The sequence below is a fragment of the Kogia breviceps genome, chromosome 15 (genome assembly GCF_026419965.1).
Source record: "Kogia breviceps isolate mKogBre1 chromosome 15, mKogBre1 haplotype 1, whole genome shotgun sequence".
In the NCBI taxonomy this organism is placed as follows: domain Eukaryota; kingdom Metazoa; phylum Chordata; class Mammalia; order Artiodactyla; family Physeteridae; genus Kogia; species Kogia breviceps.
Window position 1 is genome coordinate 32,604,873 of NC_081324.1, and position 21,970 is coordinate 32,626,842.

Genomic DNA, 21,970 nt, shown 5'->3' on the forward strand with positions numbered 1-21,970 from the left:
AGATAAGTAATAACTTTGTAATTGCTATATACATTACAAGTAGAATATATGTTTCTTCTATTTTTACCTAATATAAATTTATTAATATAATAAATTAACCTAGTGAAATGTTTTTTGGTGCTTAAAAGTAAAATTTTTGGCCACTTGGAAAATTTAACTTTTCACAATGACTAATTCCCTTATGGTTAGGGAGAACCATTCATTTAATATACATCAAATATACACATTTATTTATTAGTGCAAATATATGATGATATCCTTAAACATGCACACATTTGTATACACATATATGTACATATTCTTGCATGTATATTTCATACACTGCTTAAGTTTGTTGATTTATAATTTTAGCAAGGTATTTTACAAATAAAGTCCTTAGGGGAAAGGTTCAAAGAAGCAGCCAAATATTGCTGTATTTTACAAATAAAGTCCTTAGGGAAAAGATTCAAAGAAGCAGCCAAATATTGCTGTTAGAAAAATGTTTAGCATTAACCTTCTCTTTTTTACCCTTCATAGCAACTACTGGCTGCCATGGCAACATTTTCCCCCAGTATACCAGAGCTTCTTGGATGAAAATCACAAGGCCTTGGAGACTTCAAATGTCTCTTGTACAAAGCAGTCTAAACCTTTTACCATAGAGCCATTACCACCCTGTGCCTTAAAAGGACTAGCTACCACTTAATTTATTATGTCCTGCTTTTCTCCCTATTCAACTAATATCTCTCCAGAATAGAAGGAGGGAGGAAACCTTTGATTTACAATTCCTAACACATAGTAGGCACTCAAGAAATTAGCTTTATTATTACTCAATTGATAGATTCCAAACATATTTTACTTTATATGAAGTTAGGTAAATTGGACTTTTAAGCTCATTAAGTTTTTCTGATTCTGCTCGTCATACACTCCTTCCTTCCTCATATTATGATCTAAACCACATTAACTACCCATGATCCCACAAAAGTGCCATTATCACTTATGCCTTAGGCCTTTGTTAGTCCTTCTATCTGAGACTCCTGTTCCCCAAACACCCAACTTTCTCTTACTAACCTAGGTAATTCTTTTGTGTGTGTGTGTGTGTGTGTGTGTGTGTGTGTGTGTGTGTGTGTGTGTGTGTGTTACGCGGGCCTCTCACTGTTGTGGCCTCTCCCGTTGTGGAGCACAGGCTCCAGACGTGCAGGCTCAGCGGCCATGGCTCACGGGCCCAGCCACTCCGCGGCATGTGGGATCTTCCTGGACCGGGGCACGAACCCGTATCCCCTGCATTGGCAGGCGGACTCTCAACCACTGTGCCACCAGGGAAGCCCTAACCTAGGTAATTCTTACTGTCATTCAGATCTCATATGAAGGCACCCTTTCTCAGGAAGCCAAGAACCACGGATAAGGGGTTGGGTGCTACTTATAAATGCTACCACAATGCCCTGTGCTGGCCACTGCCATGACACTGATCACAGTGATTAGAAATGTCCTTTTTATTTGTCTATTGCTCTGACAACTTGCTCCTCTATTGTATTTCCATGGCCAAGTTTCCAGTAGAGTCACTCTACAAATATTGAGTACTTACTAAAACCCAGTCACTATGCTGGTGACCAGGTACTGAAATGAACAATACTCACAAAATTCCTAAAATAACAAAGCTTCCACTGTATTGGAGAAAGACAGAAAATAAACACAAACAAATTAGTAATATGAATTCAGAGAGTAATTAAATGTCCAAAAAGATATAAGGCAGAATAATGGGATAGAATTATTGGCAATGCACAGAATATTTTCCAGAGAAGAGTTAGGCAATGTGTCTCAGTGGAGGTGATATTTAGCCGGGACATGAAGGATGAGAAGAAAACAACCAAGAAAAGTACTGGGGCAGCACATTCCAGACAGAGGAAATAACATGTGCAAATACTTGAAGGCAAAAAGATTAAACTGGGCATGTGTGGGAGTATATGATTGAGTATAATGAGTGAGGGGAGAGTGGTGTGATTGGGTTTGGGGAAGTGGACAAAGGTCACATTATGTAGGGTTTGTAGGTCATGGTGAGAAGTAGAAAAAAATCTAAGCAGGACCAAAATATGATCTTAAAGAGTTGATATCTTAAAGATTTCCTGATTTTCTTTTCAGACATTGAAAAAATAACTATTCTGACTGTTTTTCATGTAATAGCTCACTGAATACTATTAACATTTCTATGAAGTATGATTTTAAAGATAAGAAAATGGAAGAACAGAAAAGCTAAACAACTCCCTAAGAGCCTGTGACTAAGAATTGGTATAAGCTAGAATTTGGATCTTGGTAATTTGATTCCAGAATTTATACTCTTATCTACTGTGGCAAAATTTTGTCAAGTGTCATGCTGAAAGCCAAGTTATGGCACAAATAAATTTGGAAGTAATATCCTGGCTTCTAGAATTTCAAGTTTCATGAACTCTGTGGTTATCAGAATGTTTATGGGATGCTATTATCACCAACATCAAGATAAAATATTTAATAAACATCTGCCACCTGCAAAGATTGAAGCTAAGCACAATGAGGATTACAATGGATACAATATGGTTTCTGTTCAGCTACGTTGCAGTTTGATTGGTGAGGTAAAACAACTAAATTGTAAGGTTCATAAACTTCCCTTACGGATGATAATTTGCAGAGCAAAGCAGAGGCCACTGAGATCACCATACACTGGATGGTCTGTGAAGACTTTGAGTAGGTCTGAAAGAGGTAGAGGAGAAGAAAACTGGAAGACTTACTAGAGGGAGAAAAAAGCAAAATGGAAAGATTTGTATAGATAAGTTATATGTTGTAGGATACAAAGAGAGTCCCAGACAAATGGGCAACCAAAAAAGTTTTCTTGATACCTACCCTCAGGTTTCCCCAATCCCCACTCCCTTCCTAGTTTATGCAGGAAAATCTCAGGGGTTGGGAAGTTGGCATGGGAATGTAGCAGGTATTGGTGTTCTTGAAGCCAAGGTGTGGAGTGCTTTTCCTTCTCCCTACCACAGAGAAGTGTAGAAGAATGTTTGCCCTCTTCCTTGCCAAGACAAGGGAAGGAGTCTCCAACATAATTGATCCTAAAAGATAGAGGGACCTACTAAAAGAAACTAACATCTCTTCTCTAATTGAACCTCTGCTTAGGTCACAAACTTGTTGTTCACTCACCTAAAAGAGGAGAATTGGAGAAAGAAAGCAGGACAGAGGGAGTATACTAAGTTGGAACACTCTGTAAGTCCAGTATCTGGTCTGTCAAGAATGAGTTTCCCATATATCAGTGACTGCAGCTGAGGGTGGAACAGTCTTGCCAGGAGTTCGAGATGACATTTATGAACTAACCTTTTTGTTTCTTTGTTTGTTTTTCTTTGTTTTTTGCAATAGAAACAATTTTTTTAACATCTTAATTGGAGTATAATTGCTTTACAATGGTGTGTTAGTTTCTGCTTTATAACAAAGTGAATCGGCTATACATATACATATAGCCCCATATCTCTTCCCTTTTGCATCTCCCTCCCTCCTACCTTCCCTATCCTACCCCTCTAGGTGGTCACAAAGCACGGAGTTGATTTCCCTGTGCTATGCCGCTGCTTCCCACTAACAATTGGTTTACATTTGGTAGTGTACATGCCATTATCTCACTTTGTCCCAGCTTACCCTTCCCCCTCCCTGTGTCCTCAAGTCCATAGTCTAGTATGTCTGAGTCTTTATTCCCATCCTGCCCCTAGGTTCTTCATGATCATTTTTTTCTTTTTTTTAGATTCCACATATATGTTAGCATACCATATTTGTTTTTCTCTTTCTGACTTACTTCACACTGTATGGCAGACTCTAGGTCCATCCACCTCATTACAAATAACTCATTTTTGTTTCTTTTTATGGCTGAGTAATATTCCATTTTATATATGTGTCACATCTTCTTTATCCATTCAGCTGTCGATGGACACTTAGGTTGCTTCCATGTCCCGTCTACTGTAAATATAGCTGCAGTGAACATTGTGGTACATGACTCTTTTTGAATTATGGTTTTCTCAGGGTATATGCCCAGTAGTGGGATTGCTGGGTCATATGGTAGTTCTATTTTTAGTTTTTTAAGGAACCTCCATACTATTCTCCATAGTGGCTGTATCTATGCACTTATCTTTTATTTTTTGTGGGGAGGGGACGATATTTGGATGATTTTTATTTTCTCCCTTTTGCTTATCTCTGTTTTCTTTCCACAGTAAACATAAATGACTTCTGTGATAGTTATGTGAACTGCAAATGTTAGCAAAGGCAGAAGTACACACTTCATACGCACAACCTAAGGACATTTGTTTTCAAAGTTTCTTAAGGCTTTGGCTAATATGACATGTTAACACAAAAGTCAGTTTTCCTAAATCAGTGTCACTGGGCTTTTGTTTGTTTGCTTTGGAATGTGGAGAATATGTTTGCACTCAAGAGTTTAGGCATTTACCAAAATCTAAGGTAAAATATAGTTGTTGTTTTTACTTTTTCAAATTCTTTTCCCATTTTGGTTGTTACATAATATTGAGTTCCCTGTGCTATACAGTAGGTACTTGTTGCCTCTTCATTTTAAATATAGCAGTGTGTACATGTCAATCCCAAACTCCCCAACTATCCCTCCCCACCCACCCCTTCCACCCTGGTAACAATAAGTTTGTTCTCTAAGTCTGTGAGTCTGTTCCTGTTTTGTAAATAAGTTTATTTCTATCATTTTTTAAAGATTCTGCATATAAGCAATATCATATGATATTGCTTTTGATATTTCACAGTCTGACTTACTTCACTCTGTATGACAATCTCTAGGTCCATCCATGTTGCTGCAAATTGTAATATTTCATTCTTTTTAATGGCTGAGTAATATTCCTTCATATATATATATATATATATATATATATATATATATATATATATACCACAACTTCTGTGTCCATTCTTCTGACAATGGACCTTTAGGTTGCTTCAATGTGTTGGCTATTGTAAACAGTCTTGCAATGAATATTGACATGCATGTATCCTTTTGGACCATGTTTTTGTCTGGATATATGCCCAGGAGTGGGATTGCAAGATCATATGGTAGCTCTATTTTTAGTTTTTTAAGACCCTCCTTACTGTACTCCATAGTGGCTATACCAATTTACATTCCCACAAACAGTGAAGGAGGGTTCCCTTTTCTCCACACCCTCTCAAGCATTTATCCTTTGTGGATTTTTTGATGATGGCCATTCTGACTGGTGTGAGGTGTTATCTCATTGTAGTTTTGATTTGAATTTCTCTAATAATTAGTGATGTTGAGCAGCTTTTCATGTGCCTCTTGGCCATCTGTATGACTTCTTTGGAGAAATGTCTATTTAAGTCTTCTGCTCATTTGTTTTTATTGGGTTGTTTATTTTGATTATATTAAGCCCCATAAGCTGTTTGTAAATTTTGGAGATTAATCCTTTGTCAGTCACATCATTTGCAAATATTTCCTCCCATTCTGTGGGTTGCCTTTTCATTTTGTTTATGGTATCCTTTGCTGTGTAAAACCTTTTGAGTTTAATTAGTTTCCAAAATAAACAACCTAACATTTCACCTAAAGCAACTAGAGAAAGAAGAACAAACAAAACCTAAAGTTAGTACAAGGAAAGAAATCATAAAAATCCGAGCAGAAATAAATAAAATAGAGATGAAGGAAACAATAGCAAAGGTCAATTAAACTAAAAGCTGGTTTTTGAAAAGATAAACAAAATTGATAAATCTTTAGCAAGACTCATCAAAAAAAAAAAAGGAACAGGACTGAAATCAATAAAATCAGAAATTAAAAAGTAGAAGTTACAACTGACACCACAGAAATACAAAGGATCATAAGAGACTACTACAAGCAACTGCATGCCAATAAGATGGACAACCTGGAAGAAATGGACAAATTCTTAGAAAAGTACACTCTCCCAAGACTGAATCAGGAAGAAATAAAAATATGAACGGACCAATCACAAGCACTGAAATTGAAACTGTGATTAAAATCTCACAACAAACAAAAGTCTAGGACCAGATGGCTTCACAGGTAAATTCTATCAATCATTTAGAAAAGAGTTAACACTTACACTTATGAAAATGTTCCAAAACATTGTAGAGGAAGGAAAACTCCCTAACTCAATCCATGAGGCCACCATCACCCTGATACCAAAACCAGATAAAGATACCATAATAAAAAGAAAATTACAGGCCAATATCACTGATGAACTTAGATGTAAAAATCTTCAACAAATATTAGCAATCCAAATCCAACAATACATTAAAAGGATCATACACCATGATCAAGAGGGATTTATCCAACAGATGCAAGGATTTTTCAATACCCACAAATCAATCAGTGCGATACACTGTATCAACAAACTGAAGAAAGAAAACCATATAACCATTTCAATAGATGCAGAAACAGCTTTTGACAAAATTCAACACACATTTATGATGAAAACTCTCCAGAAAGTGGGCATAGAGGGAACATACCTCAACATAATAAATGCTATGTATGACAAACCTACAGCTAACATTATATTCAATGGTAAAAGCTGAAGAAAAAAAAAAAAACCTCTTAAATCAGGAACAAGACAAAGATATCCACTTTCACCAATTTTATTAACATAGTTTTGGAAGTCCTAGCCATGCCGATCAGAGAAGAAAAAAATATATATAAAAGGAATCCAAATTGGAAAAGAAGAAGTAAAACTGTCACTGTTTGCAGATGACATGATACTATACATAGAAAACCCTAAAGAGGCTACCAGAAAATTATTATTATTATTCTAATTATTAGAAAGCTGTTAGAAAATTATTACAGCTAAATAATTTGGTAAAGTTGCAGGTTACAAAATTAATACACAGAAATCTGTTGCATTTGTATATACTAACAATGAAAGATCAGAAGATAAATTAAGGAAACAATCTCATTTACCATTGCAACAAAAAGATTAAAATACCTAGGAATAAACCTACCTAAGAAGACAAAAGACCTGTACTCTGAAAATTATAAGTCACTGATGAAAGAAATTGAAGATGACACAAACAGATGGAAAGATATACCATGTTCTTGGATTGGAAGGATCAATATTGTGAAAGTGATGATACTACCCAAAGCAATCTCTAGATTCAGTGCAATCCCTGTTAAATTATCAATGGCATTTTTCACAGAACTAGAACAAAAAAATCTTAAAATTTGCATGGAGACACAAAAGACCACAAATAACAAAAGCAATCTTGAGAAAGAAAAATGGAGCTGGGAGAATCAGGCTCTCTTACTTCAGACTATACTACAAAGCTACTGTCATCGAAACAACATGGTACTGGCACAAAAACAGAAATATAGATCAATGGAACAGGATAGAAAGTCCAGAGATAAATCCACGCCCATATGGTCACCTTATCTTTGATAAAAGAGGCAAGGATATACAATGGAGAAAAGATAGCCTCTTCAGTAAGTGGTGCTGGGAAAACTGGACAGCTACATGTAAAAGAATGAAATTAGAACACTCCCTGGGCTTCTGTGGTGGCACAGTGGTTGAGAGTCCGCCTGCTGATGCAGGGGACACAGGTTCATGCCCTGGTCCGGGAAGATCCCACATGCTGCAGAGTGGCTGGGTCCATGAGCCATGGCCACTGAACCTGTGCGTCCGGAGTCTGTGCTCTGCAACAGGAGAGGCCACAACAGTGAGAGTCCTGCATATCGCAAAACAAACAAACCAACAAAACAAACAAAAGAAACTCTCCCTAACACCATACATAAAAATAAACTCAAAATGGATTAAGGACCTAAATGTAAAGCCATACACTATAAAACCCTTAGAGGAAAACATAGGCAGAACACTCTCTGACATAAATTGCAGCAATATCTTTTTATATCAGTCTCCCACAGTAATAGAAATATGCACTTATCCTCAAATGGAAGATGACTTCTAAAAAACAAATGACTCACAGATTAAATAAATAAATCAGGCTTAATCAATCAAAAGGACTTTCACTGGATCTGTTCAAGGAAACTGGCATGGCTGCTTATATTGTTAAAATGATCAATACTATTATACAACTAAACAAAATGAAAACTAAACAATCTAAGTTTAGATAGTTTTTCCTTCAAATAACATGCTGGCCCCAAACTTCTCAGGAAACTATGATTCCTGTTACTGTGATGATGTAGGCTATATAATAAAAATTAATAGTTCCATGGATAAGAATAAAGTGAAACACAGACAGGGAGATATTAAAAAAAATTAAAACAAATCCCAAAGAGTTTGTTCTGTACACTAAATATTTTAACAGTGCCCAGTACTCTTAACCATGAAGGTAGTTTTTCTTGTGAAGCTCCTCCTTGAGGAGTCAGAACCATGTTTCTGCCAATCTTTCATCATTCAAGTTTAACAATTATAGCAGCAGAGCATTATCAGAGCTTCCTTTTGTGATATTAAGAATTATATAGGGCTTCCCTGGTGGCACAGTGGTTGAGAATCCACCTGCTGATGCAGGGGACACGGGTTCGTGCCCCTGTCTGGGAAGATCCCCACATACCACGGAGTGGCTGGGCCCGTGAGCCATGGCCACTGAGCCTGTGCATCCGGAGCCTGTGCTCCGCAAATGGAGAGGCCACAACAGTGAGAGGCCCACGTACCGAAAAAAAAAAAAAAAAAAAAAAAAAAAAAAAAGAATTATATAGCTTACAGAACACCACTATTGCCATGAATACCTTACAATAATTTAATTTAGTTTATTTTTACCCAGTTCGTCTATAAGATAAAAAAGATGTGAAGAACAATGAAGCTCCTGAAGTCAGCAGATTGTTGGGATTGGAATTCTAATTGCCCAGTATGCTTGTCACTTCTCACTAGCAGCTGGGCCTGGACTAGAACAGGCTCTGCTAGCCATTGTGCCCCAGTAGTCTCATCAACCCCCTATGCAGCTGTTGCTGTATTCAAATGCCTCCTCTGGCAGATGGGAAATGGCATTTCAGGGAATACCTGGCATATTATATGGTGATCTTCCTTGGTGGAAAAGGTCACATATATTAAAAAGATGGTTTCCCTGTGTTACTGAAATTTTTATTACTTGTATGAAACATTTTTCTTTATTCCTTTTTTTTCTTCCAATACTTTCTAAGGCCTCCAGGTGGTTTGTTTAATCACAAATGCCCTTTCTTTTTAATGAAGAGGCATAGTGTTATAATGATATCTGTACCAATTATTCCTCCCCCCAAGTAATCTTTCTACAATATTTAATTTTTCTTACTTTTCTGTGCTTTAAATTTTTCCCTTTATGTAAATGTAATATAAAATATTATATGCCAATGTTTTACCATTTAAGAATCATCTTAAGTTGTAACACCTCACATCAGTATAATTAATTGTTCCACATATATACTATATATGAAATATTGTACTAGCAAAGGGAACTGGAAAAACCCCCAATGGAAATAGTAAGAAGGACTGGAAATAATACTTGATGGAATACAGTAGAACTTAATGGTTGTTTTACCTTAATTATATGTTTGCTTAAGCTTTCTGGACTTGAAACTCCTCACTTCGTAAATTAAAAAAAAATTTAATTCCCTTATAACACTATTTTTCTTTCTTAGCAGTTACTATAGCGTGCAGATGAATATTTGTGATTTAAAAATATTTAGTTTTACTTGAAATTTATAGAGACAAGATATAACATTTTAGAAAAAATATGTTGATCATCCTGGTTTTGAGCTCTGATACAGAAGGTGCAATTGCTGAATCAGTCAGATACTACTAGTGGACAAAAATAAATACTCTCAGTGGTACTATTGTAATATTTACGGCATTCAAACTGACTCATAATTACTAAGTAAAAAGCCCAGATATCTGTAAAAATTAATGTTTCTTAAACTTACTTTTTCTTACATGCTTGGACTCAAGTTTTGCCATTGAAGTTATAGTATATAAATTTCAAGGTTGAAGGTAGACATGACAAATGTATGATTTGTCAATAAACGTATGAGGTGGAATTTATTGAAACGTGGAAATTTATTTTTAAAATATGCTTTCATCTGAATATTTTTTCTAAAAATAGAAAGCTTTAGGTCACTGATCTAGTAAGAATTTTTTTAAAGAAGAGATCAAATATTTTACTAAATTTAAATTCCATTTAGACTTTATTATAATGAGTGTAAAATTTACTGAGTTATTTATTTAAATAGCATGGAATTAATATTCTGATAAAGAGCCTAAGGGTATATGCAACTACATTTTATACTTTGAAATAGAGGGTTCATGATTCCTAAGTTACCTCTCAAAGTAATGCATAGTCATGGAGTTAAATATATGTTCTTCAGCCTGCTACAAATAATAAAATATGCAGTTATGTCATCTTTTAAGGTACTGTTTTGCTGTATAATATTTCAATAAGAATCTTTGCATAGAATTTGGTCTCCAATTTTATTTCATGTTAAGCTTGATTATTATATTGGACTGAATTTTGATGTTTCCAATGGTTTATTTGTGTTACTACATTTTTATAATTAGGAAACACTTAGCTAATATATATGTGTATTTGTATAGTGAGATTTTTCATATGTGTAAAAGAATTGTGTATTTCATGAAAAACTTAGCCCCAATCCCTTCCTACTTCTATTCTCCCCAAAGAAAAATCACCTTCCTGTGTTGGGAAAAATCTCTTTGAAATAATACATCAAAAATCATCCAAAATTATAGCTCAATGTCGGTGTACCATTGAATGCACTTTCATTTCCCCACTGGTTTGGAATGTCACCCCAATACTATATCAAACTCCCATAAATATTTTGATATAAAGAACCAATATTCCTTGGTTCTTTATTGAATTTTATTGGTCTCTCTAGCCCTTAACTAATATCCCATTGCTTAAACTGATACAGCTTTACAGAGAGCCTTAAAAGAGTGAGTTCAACATCATCGTTATTGTTCCTTTTCTCCTTACTTCCTTCTTACTAACATTCAAATATTTCTTTTTTATTTTTACCTTTATTCTTCCCTATTAATTTTAGTATCTCTGTATGACATTCTATGATTCAAAAGATTTCAGGACTTGAATGTATTTGTATTGAAATTGTATATTAATTTGGGATAATTTTCAATTTTTATGATGATGAAACTTCTCACTAAAAGCACAGGTCCACAGTCTGTTATCTGATTTCAGAAATGTAAATAATATGAAAGATAAAGCTTTTCTTGATGTAGTTACTTGCAAAATCTGACAAGAATCAATTCATTTTCTGAAAAAAATAATCTGATGTGATCTGAGTCTATTTAGAGACTTACATAACCAATTTACTGTGGATGTTAAAATATTTAGCTATGGAAAAATTACCATACAGGCATACCTCAGAGGCACTGAGCATTCAATTCCAGACCACTACAATAAAGCAAATACAAAAAAAAAATGAGTCACACAAACTTTTTGGTTCTCTAATGCATATAAAATTTATGTTAACACTATACTGTAGTCTATTAAGTGTGCAATAACATTATGTCAGAAAAAACTGCATACCTTAATTTAAAGTACTTTATTGTTAAAAAATTCTAACCATCATCTGAACCTTCAGTGAGTCATAATCTTTTTGCTTATGTAATGTCTTGTGTAGCTGTCGATGGCTGCTCACTGGTCAGGATGGTGGTTGCGGGAGGTTGTGGTGACTGTGGCAATTTCTTAAAATAAAGCAGCAATAAATATAGCCACATCGATTTACTCTTCTTTTCATGAACAGTTTCCTTGTAGAATACAATGTTGCTTGATAGCATTTTATCACAGTAGAACATCTTTCAAAATTAAAGTCAATCCTCTCAAACCCTGCTGTTGCTTTATCAACTAAGTTTATGTAATATTCTAAATCCTCTGTTGCCATTTCAACAATCTTGATAGCATCTTCACCAGTATTAAATTCCATCTTAAGAAACCACTTCTTTTGCTCATCCATAAGAAGCAACTCCTCATCTCTTAAAATTTCATCATGAGGTTGTAGCAGTTCAATGACATCTTCAGTCCCCACTTCTAATTTTAATTATCTTGCTGTTTCCACCACGTCTGCAGTTACTTCTTCCACTAAAGTCTTGAACACCTCAAAGTCATCCATGAGGTTTAGTACCAACTTCTATCAAATACATGTTGGTTTTAATATTGTGACCTCTTCTGATGAATCATGAATGTTCTTAATGGCATCTACAATGGTGAATCCTTTCCAAAAGATTTTCAGTTTTCTTTGCCCAGATTCATCTGAGAAATCACTATCTATAGCAGTAAGCTATAGCCTTTATGAACTGTGCTTCTTAAATAATAAGACCTGAAAGTTGAAATTACTCCCTGATCTATGGGTGGACATATGGATATGTTAACAGGCATGGAAACATTAACCTCCTTGTACCTCTCCATCAAAGATCTTGGTGACCAGGTGCATTGTCAATGAGCAGTCATATTTTGAAACAAATCTTTTTTTCTGAGTAGGAGGTCTCAACAGTGAGCTTAAAATATTTATTAAACCATATTGTAAACAGATGTGCTGTCATCCAGGCTTTGCTGTTCCGTTTATAGAGGACAAGCACAGTCAACTTAGTATAATTCTTAAAGATCGTAAGATTTTTGGAATGGTAAAAAAACATTACCTACAACTTCAAGTCACCAACTGCATTAGCCCCTAACAACAGAGTCAGTTGTCCTTTGAAGTCAGACAATGATTTCTCTCTAACTATGAAAATCCTAATGGTAGACTCTTGTGATATAAGGCTGTATCATCTACATTGATGATCTATTATTTAGTATAGGCTCCTTTATTATCTGATCTAGATCTTCTGGATAACTTGCTATAGCTTCTACATCAGCATTTGCTGCTTACCTTGAACTTTGATGTAATGGAGATGGCTTCTTTCCTTAAATGTCATGAACCAACTTCTGCTAACTTCAAACTTTACATCTGCAGCTTCCTCACCTCTCTCAACTTTCATAGACTTGAACAGATTTAGAGCCTTGCTCAGAATTAGGCTTAAGGGAATGCTGTGGTCGATTTGATCTTCTAGGCAGACCACTAAAACTTTCTCCATATCAGCCTTTTGGCTGTTTCATTTTCTTATCATTTGTATGTTCATTAGAGTAGAACTTTTAATTTCCTTCAATAACATTTCCCTCACATTCACAACTTTTCTAACTGGCACAAGAGGTCTAGCTTTCGGACTGTCTTGGTTTTCAATATGCCTTCCTCACTAAGCTTTACCATATTTAGCTTTTGATTTAAAGTGAGAGATGTGTTACTCTTCTTTTCACTTCAACACTTAGGAGCTATTGTAGTATTACCAATCGGTCTAATTTTAATATATTGTTGTGTCTCAGGGAATAGGGAGACCTGAGACAAGGAAAGAAGATGGGGGAACAGCTAGTGGGTGGGGAAATCAGAACACACAACATTTATTAAGTTCGCCATCTTATATGAGGGTGGTTTGTGATGCCCCAAAACAATTGCAATAGTAACATCAAATTTGTGTTTCTACTCTTCTAAAACATTCATATAATGCTATAAACATCATTCTAAACAAAGTTTTAGATATCACACAGTTTTGATATGTGGTATTTTCATTATTGTTCAGTTACAAATATTTTTGAAATTTTATATAATATGGTTTTGACCTATTGACCATGTAGAAATACATTTTTTCCATAAAATATGTGGGGATTTCCTAGTTATCTTTCTAAAAATTAATTTCCAGATTAATTTCATTTGTTTGGAAATATGCTATGAACTTGATTCTTTGCTATGTTTTGAAAAGTGCTTTATACATTAGCATGAAGTCAATTTCTATAAATGCTCCAGGTTCATTTGAAGAAAATATGACTTTTTCTGTAGTTGAGTACAACATCGTATATATGTACATTAGATTGATTGTGTTGTTTTGTTCAAACTTTCCTTTTTTTTTTTTTTTTGTGGTATGCGGGCCTCTCACTGTTGTGGCCTCTCCCATTGCAGAGCACAGGCTCTGGATGTGCAGGCTCAGTGGCCATGGCTCACGGGCCCAGCCACTCCACTGCATGTGGGATCTTCCTGGACCGGGGCATGAACCCGTGTCCCCTGCATAGGCAGGTGGACTCTCAACCACCGCACCACCAAGGAAACCCCAAACTTTCCATATTTTTATTGATGTTTCTCCTACTTATTCTTTCAATTGCTGAGGGAGATGTGTTAAAATATCTTACTATAATTTTCAATTTTTGTTCTATCAACTTGTCTTCAACACAAACTGAGGCTACTTATTCAGTGCATACAAAATATAATATCCTGATAGGTTAATCTTTTTATCATCATAATACAACTCCCTTTAACTCTAGTAATTTTTTTAAAAAAACGTATTATGTACTTTGTCTGATATTAGGTCAGTGTATCAGCTTTCTTTTTGTATTAATTTCCATTCAAATTTTACTATTTCTATATCTTTATGTGTAAGATGTTTCGATTACAAGTGCTTTTAAAAAATCCGTTCTGATCATCTTTGTCTTTTTTAATTTGAGAGTATACTGCATTTAAATATAACTGATTTTGGTACCTTCTATTATTTCTTTACAATTTGTTTTTTTCCTCATCATTGCCATCACTCATTGTGAGCTGAGTATACATCCTGCTTCATTGACTTTAGATTTCTCCATTTGTCTTTGACCATGGGATGTGGGTGCAGTTATCTCTATCTTCTGCCTACCTGTTCTCCGTCATAGGAACATCATATTCCAGGTAAGATGTGCTCTTTCAGCCAGAGTCCAAGGATAAGAAGATTGGAGGGACAAAGTAGAAGCCAAGTAATGGCCTGGAGCTGAGCTCCAGTTAAGAATCTACAGTTACGAGCTCCACTTAAGACTATAACTAATAATAACTAATAGTTATAGAGTTTTAACATGTGCCCAATACTTTCAATGTATCTTTTATAGGGATCTCATTTAACCCTAACAAAGAGCCTCTGGGGCTGGTGTTATTATCTTATGTTACAGATGAGAACACTGAGACCAAAAGGTTAAGATATTTACTCAGATTTGCAAGGCTAAAAAGTAGTAGAGCTAGGCCTTGAAACCAACTAATTTTAACCTAAAGCCATGTTTTTGCCTACTGTGCTATGTTACTTCCTTTGAAGTCTGGAGAGTGGTTTCCAGTTTCATTTTTAATGAGTTATCTTCTATTGCCCTTTCAGAGGTTCTGATTTCCCATTTGTCCTTCAAGTTCAGAAATTCTAGGAGTCTTCCCTTAAATACAAATTCTCACCCATAAAAAGGAACGAAATTGGGTCATTTCTAGAGACGTGGTTAGACCTAGAGACTGTCATACAGAGTGAAGTAAGTCAGAAAGAGAAAACCAAATATTGTATATTAACGCATATACGTGGAATCTGAAAAAATTGGTATAGATGATCTTATTTACAAAGCAGAAATAGAGACACAGATGTAGAGAACAAACATGGATATCAAGGGGGAAAGAGGGGATGGGATGAATTGGGAGATTGGGATTGACATATACACTATTGATACTATGTATAAAATAGATAACTAATGAGGACCTAATGTATAGCACAGGGAACCCTACTCAGTGCTCTGAGGTGACCTAAATGGGAAGGAAATCCAGAAAAAATGGGATATATGTATACATATAGCTGATTCACTGCTGTATAGTAGAAGCTAACACAACTAACACAACATTGTAAACCAACTATACTTCAATAAAAATTAAAAAAAAAATTCTCGCATTTTACATGTAACTAAGGCCTACATGTAACTGAGGCGTACAATACTGGTCGAGAACATACTTTTTGATCAAAGTGTCTCTCCCTTTCTCTCTTTTTAATATAGTTTATTTTCCCCTTAGGTCTCTATGCAAGAAGGCTTGAGTCTGTCCTGAGAATATAACTGTTGTTTTTTTGAGACCTCTGAAACCCTCAGATTCTGCACTGATGATACCTTTCATGGCTTAGTTAGGGAAATCCACAAGAAGGAGTCCATGCCATCCTTGATGGAAAAGAAACTGAAAAGACAGCCTATGGAAGAAGTTAAAAGACTCATTGAACTGTGGTTTCCTCAGGGTTTTTGCCCAGTAGTGGGATTGCTGGGTAGTTCTATTGTAGTTCAATGGTAGTTCTATGGTAGTTCTATTTTTAGTTTTCTAAGGAACCACCATAATGTTCTCCATAGTGGCTGTATCAATTTACATTCCCACCAACTGTGCAAGAGGGTTCCCTTTTCTCCACACCCTTTCCAGCATTTATTGTTTGTAGATTTTTTGATGATGGTCATTCAGACTGGTGTGAGGTAATACCTCATTGTAGTTTTGATTTGTATTTCTCTAATGATTTGTGTTGTTGAGCATTCTTTCATATGTTTGTTGGCAATCTGTATATCTTCTTTGGAGAAATGTCTATTTAGATCTTCTGCCCATTTATGGATTGGGTTTTTGTTTTTCTGATATTGAGCTGCATGAGCTGCTTGTAAGATTTGGAGATTAATCCTTTGTTAATGCTTTGCTTTCAAATATTTTCTCCTATTCTGAGGGTTGTCTTTCTGTCTTGTTATGGTATCCTTTGCTGTGCAAAAGCTTTGAAGTTTCATTAGGTCCCATTTGTTTATTTTTGTTTTTATTTCCATTTCTCTAAGAGGTGGGTCAAAAGGATCTTGCTGTGATTTATGTCATAGAGTGTTCTGCCTATGTTTTCCTCTAAGAGTTTTATAGTGTCTAGCCTTACATTTAGGTCTTTAATCTGTTTTGAGTTTATTTTTGTGTATGGTGTTAGGGAGTGTTCTAAGAATCATGTACCACAATGTTCATTGCAGCTCTGTCTACAATAGCCAAGACATGGAAGTAATCTAAGTGTCCATCAACAGATGAATGGATAAAGAAGATGTGGCACATATAAACAATGGAATATTTCTCAGCCATAAAAAGGAATGAAATTGAGTTATTTGTAGTGAGGTGGATGGACCTAGAGTCTGTCATACAGAGTGAAGTAAGTCAGAAAGAGAAAAACACATACTGTTTACTAACACATATATATGGAATGTAAAAAAAAAAAAGTTCTGAAGAACCTAGGGGCAGGACAGGAGTAAAGATGCAGACACAGAGATTGGATTTGAGGACATGGGAAGGGTGAAGTGGGATGAAGTGAGAGAGTGGCATGGACATATATGCACTACCAAATGTAAAACAGATAGTGAGAAGCAGCTGCATGGCACAGGGAGATCAGCTCAGTGCTTTATCACCACCTAGAGGGGTGGGATGGGGGGATGGGAGGGAGAGGCAAGAGGGAAGAGATATGGGAATATATGTATATGTATAGCTAATTCACTTTGTTATAAAGCAGAAAGTAACACACCATTGTAAAGCAGTTATACTCCAAAAAAGATGTTAAATAAATAAATAAACAAAAATAATTTTTAAAAAAAGGCTCATTGAAGAAGAGAGAAAACATGACATGATATTCTTTTTTCTAACTCCCTTGTTCTCACTGAATATTTTCAGTCTAGCAATTCTAGATGTTGTATTGAGCTTTAATATTCTCCCTCTCCCTCCACCACTCCCTTCCTCTTTCTCTCTCTCTCACTTTCAATATCTGCCTATAAGTAAAAGCAAAATCTGCATAACTGTACCTCTTGAGATAGTTCGTTTTGCCCTTAAGAGTTGGATGGATTTTGTCAATCAACCAGATACGTTGCTTACTTTTTACAATATATTACTAAATAAAATTGACATTCCAATTGCCTCATTTCCCTTTAAAGACTCTAGCTTCATTTGGTATGTTGTCTGGTTATACAGAATATATTCAAAATTGCAGACAGAATGATAAAAGGCTCAGGGGATCTGCCTTTGCCTGATAAGACTCCAGTTATTTGCATTTCAGGAATCTCAGTAAATAATAAAGAAGCTTAGGAAACAATTCAGATCAGGAGTCTGCAACCTGGTCATTCCTTAAGTTTAAAAGCCATGCTGCTTTTTCTTGAATGTTTGAGATGAACCTTAGAGGAATTATTAATAATAGGAACTAGCTGTGGGTCATTCGAGGGCTGAAATAAAATATCACCATATTTACAGTGCTCTGCCCCATCAGGCTTCAGCAAAATTATCACAGTGAAGCGACCGAGCTGTGGCAAATGGATACTGTTTTTATAGCAGTAAAAGAGAGGCTTTTAGGAAGCTGATGGTTCACATACTTCCAAAAGGACATCCTGAACTCTCTCAGTAAGGAGTCCCTATTAGGACTGAGTAACCTGAGTTAAGACCACCTGCAAGGCAAGAGGTTTCTTGACTCCAGAGACCCTGTGTTCTCTCTTTGTTGCCAACATTTTCTATCTCTTCTTACTCAAATGATGAAACACCACCACACCACTAGTTAGAGGGCTTTTTTTCTTGTTTTTTTTTTTTTTGTTTGTTTGTTTTTTGTTTTTTTTCGGTACGCAGTTCTCTCACTGCTGTGGTCTCTCCCGCTGCGGAGCACAGGATCCATACGCACTGGCTCAGAGGTCATGGCTCACGGGCCCAGCCGCTCTGTGGCATGTGGGATCCTCCCAGGCCGGGGCACGAACCCATATCCCCTGCATCGGCAGGCAGACTCTCAACCACTGCGCCACCAGAGAAGCCCCTTGTTTGTTTTAAAATGGATCATTTTGTAAAATGAAATTGCCCATATACTCATTTATCCCATTGCATTAATTGGTGTGTTCAAACTCAAACTCAGAAAGCACCTTACCAGAAAGAACAGTTCTGACTGTTTAATAGACTAGAGTAAAACAAAAACAAAACCATAAAGAATGGACAGCTAAACTTGAGGTGGAATCCATCAAACTAACCTTAATGGGTTGGGGACAGTTTTTATCATAAATTAGAGAAAAGGAAGGACTAAGGCCAGGGTTATCATTAAACATGCAGGTACGTATTATTTTATTCACAATGCTTCTGGCACTGGATAATCTGTGAGAATGCAGGAATGAGTCAAGGTAGTTTAACACTACCTAGAAGACTCACTTGTGGAAGAAAAATGGGGTTATAAATTTGTAGATGAGAAGACACACTTTATATCATAATATAGCTACAGAAAGAATGAATAGAGATTGTCATTTTTTCAACCATTAGACTAAAATCTTAGCCTTTCAGAATATTGTACTTATGGATCCTTTTATTGCTTGGGGCCAAGGCCTTTCTCAAACCCACATGGACTTCACTGTTCTTATTCCTAAGCTCTGGGATCAAAGCAATCAGCTTGCATTTATTCACTTGTTAACTGCTTCTACTCTGTCCGTGTGTATTTTTCTCAACCCTCATCTTCTACGGAGTAGGGCACAATATATTGAGTTTTCCCTGTTCCATGTTACCTCTAAAATCAAATCCACTATATCTTTTCAATCTAAGGTATTCATAAGTAAGGAGAAAAACCAAAATACTTTTTAAAAAATGTGGAGATGATATAAAAATAACAAGATTCTTATAGCCATAGAACTGGTCTTTACTTCCTCCTTTCCTTTGCTTTAAATGTTTAATACTCTGCTTTTATCCTGCTAAAATGGGTTAGTACATTATTTTTCTCCCTCAGCTACTCTGACCCCTGGAACTCTTCCAAGTTTGGGAAGACTCTGTGAATACTGCAGTCCATCATATTGTTCTGTATGCTAGAAGATGCAATCTAAGAAACAAAGTAGTTGGCACCTAGTTTCATAAGATGGGCCTATATCTTCAAAAACCTGAGGACTGCCCTATCTATGGATAATAGTAGTGTTTGACACATTTCTTTAAACAACTAAAAGTCTTTGTTAATTTTATTTTACTGTCAGCTTCCTTGCCTTTGGCTCTAAAATTTTGTATCTCATTTCTCTCTTGTTCCTTCTCTTCATACTTTTTGAGTCCTGATAAATAATTTACATGGTTTAGAAATTCTTAGGTTTAGATTGTGGAAAAGTTACCAAGTCCAACTATTCCATCCTGTGGAAGGAAGGAGGTCTGTAAATGATCACTCAGGGAAACTGCATGAATTTGAAATAATTATCACCAGCAGAGAGAGGTAGACTTTAAGTATTCTTTTAAACCAGTGTGCTAGAAAGAAGTAAATGTTCTAGAAAAATAAAACCTAGTTATTTCTGCCCAAAGACTATCGACTCACTCTCTTTGATATGACCTAAATTCCAAGATCTCATACCTGATCACTATCTCTGAAAACTTCTAACCAGACCTAGGATACCTCAATCAATCTCAAAGCTTAAAGAAGAAAAGTACAATGTGCACATACCCACATAGCCAAGGGAGTGTCAAGAAACTATGAAACAATAAACAGCCATGTGCATTGTAAACAAATATGTAGTCACCCAAGACAATTTACCAAATAGTGACTAAATGCGTGCTATGTGCAAGCACTTTTCTAGATATCACTGGATGTGTGTGCATGCATGTGTGTGTGTTGGAGAGGCACTATGCAATTCCAAATACATTTTCTGCTCTCTAGAAATATATCATCTATTTATTTTATGTATTTTTAATTAACTGATCTTATGGGTCCCCCAAATAAAATAATTTTCCAGATTGGACACAAATGACATTTTATAATGAGCCTTGGAAATTGTGTAGAAAATGCCAATAAGAAAAAATCATGGACAGCTAGAGCCAAGCATTATTCACATCACACTCATATATGCAAAGAACAGGTAGCTGTTTTATTTCTCTACAGCTTGTCTATTCTTTCTCATGCGTCCTTGACTGATGGGTAGCTGTGGTAAGGAGGAACTAAACGTTGGTTTAGTCCAGTAATTCAGTGCTAATCTAAGGCAATAATTTAAGAAACATACTTAAATAACACACTTTGGAGCAAGAAGATGGTGGAAGAGTAAGACGCGGGGATCACCTTCCTCCTCACAGATATATCAGAAATACATCTACACGTGGAACTTCTCCTATAGAACACCCACCGAACACTGGCAGAAGACCTCAGACCTCCCAAAAGGCAAGAAACTCCCCACGTACCTGGGTAGGGCAAAAGAAAAAAGAATAAACAGAGACAAAAGAATAGGGACGGGACCTGCACCAGTGTGAGGGAGCCATGAAGGAGGAAAGGTTCCCACACACTAGAAGCCCCTTCGCGGGCAGAGACTGCGGGTGGTGGAGGGGGACGCTTCAGAGCCGTGGAGGAGAGCACAGCAACAGGGTGCGGAGGGCAAAGCGGAGAGATTCCGCAGAGGATCGGTGCCGATCAGCACTCACTAGCCCGTTAGCCTTGTCTGCTCACCCGCCGGGGCGGGTGGGGCTGGGAACTGAGCCTCGGGAGGATCCCAGAGAAAGGTCTGGAGTTGGCAGAGTGAAAACAGCCTGAAGGGTTTAGTGCACCACGGCTGGCCGGGAGGGAGTCCGGGAGAAGTCTGTAGCTGCTGAAGAGGCAAGAGACCTTTTCTTCCCTCTTTGCCTCCTGCTGCGCGAGGAGACGGGTTTAAGCGCTCCGCTTAAAGGAGCTCCAGAAACGGGTGCAGAGCTGCTGAAGAGACAAGAGACTTTTTCTTGCCTCTTCGCTTCCTGGGGTGCGAGGAAAGGGCATTAAGGACACCGCATAAAGGAGTTCCAGAAATGGGCGCGAGCTGTGGCTGTCGGCAGGGACAACAGAGACGGGTGTGGGACGCTAGGGATGCTACTGCCGCCACCAAGAGGCCTGTGTGCAAGCACAGGTCACTCTCCACACCGCCCCTATCGGGAGCCTGTGCAGCCAGCCACCGCCAGGGTCCCGGGATCCAGGGACTGCTTCCCCGGGAAAACGCACGGTGCGCCTTCGGCCAGTGCAGCATCACGCCGGCCTCTGCAGCCGCGGACTCACCCCACATCTGTTCCCCCCACCCCGCCTGAGTGAGCCAGAGACCACGAATCAGCTGCTCCGTTAACGCCGCCCTGTCTGAGCAAAGGACAGATGCCCTCGGACGACCTACGCGCAGAGGCGGGGCCAAGTCCAAAGCTGAACCCCAGGAGCTGTGTGAACAAAGAGGGGGA

The 21,970-nt window shown here is 37.0% G+C and overlaps 1 protein-coding gene across 1 annotated transcript in view; it reads left to right on the plus strand.

Annotated features, from left to right (window-relative positions):
• RIT2 (Ras like without CAAX 2) overlaps nt 1–16,064 on the plus strand; it is a 595,054-nt gene extending 578,990 nt beyond the window's left edge. The window contains 2 exon segments of the mRNA XM_059039643.1: nt 15,836–15,993; nt 15,995–16,064. Of these exon segments, the coding sequence (XP_058895626.1) occupies nt 15,836–15,993; nt 15,995–16,064 (228 nt within the window).
• The last annotated feature ends 5,906 nt before the right edge of the window (nt 16,065–21,970 follow it).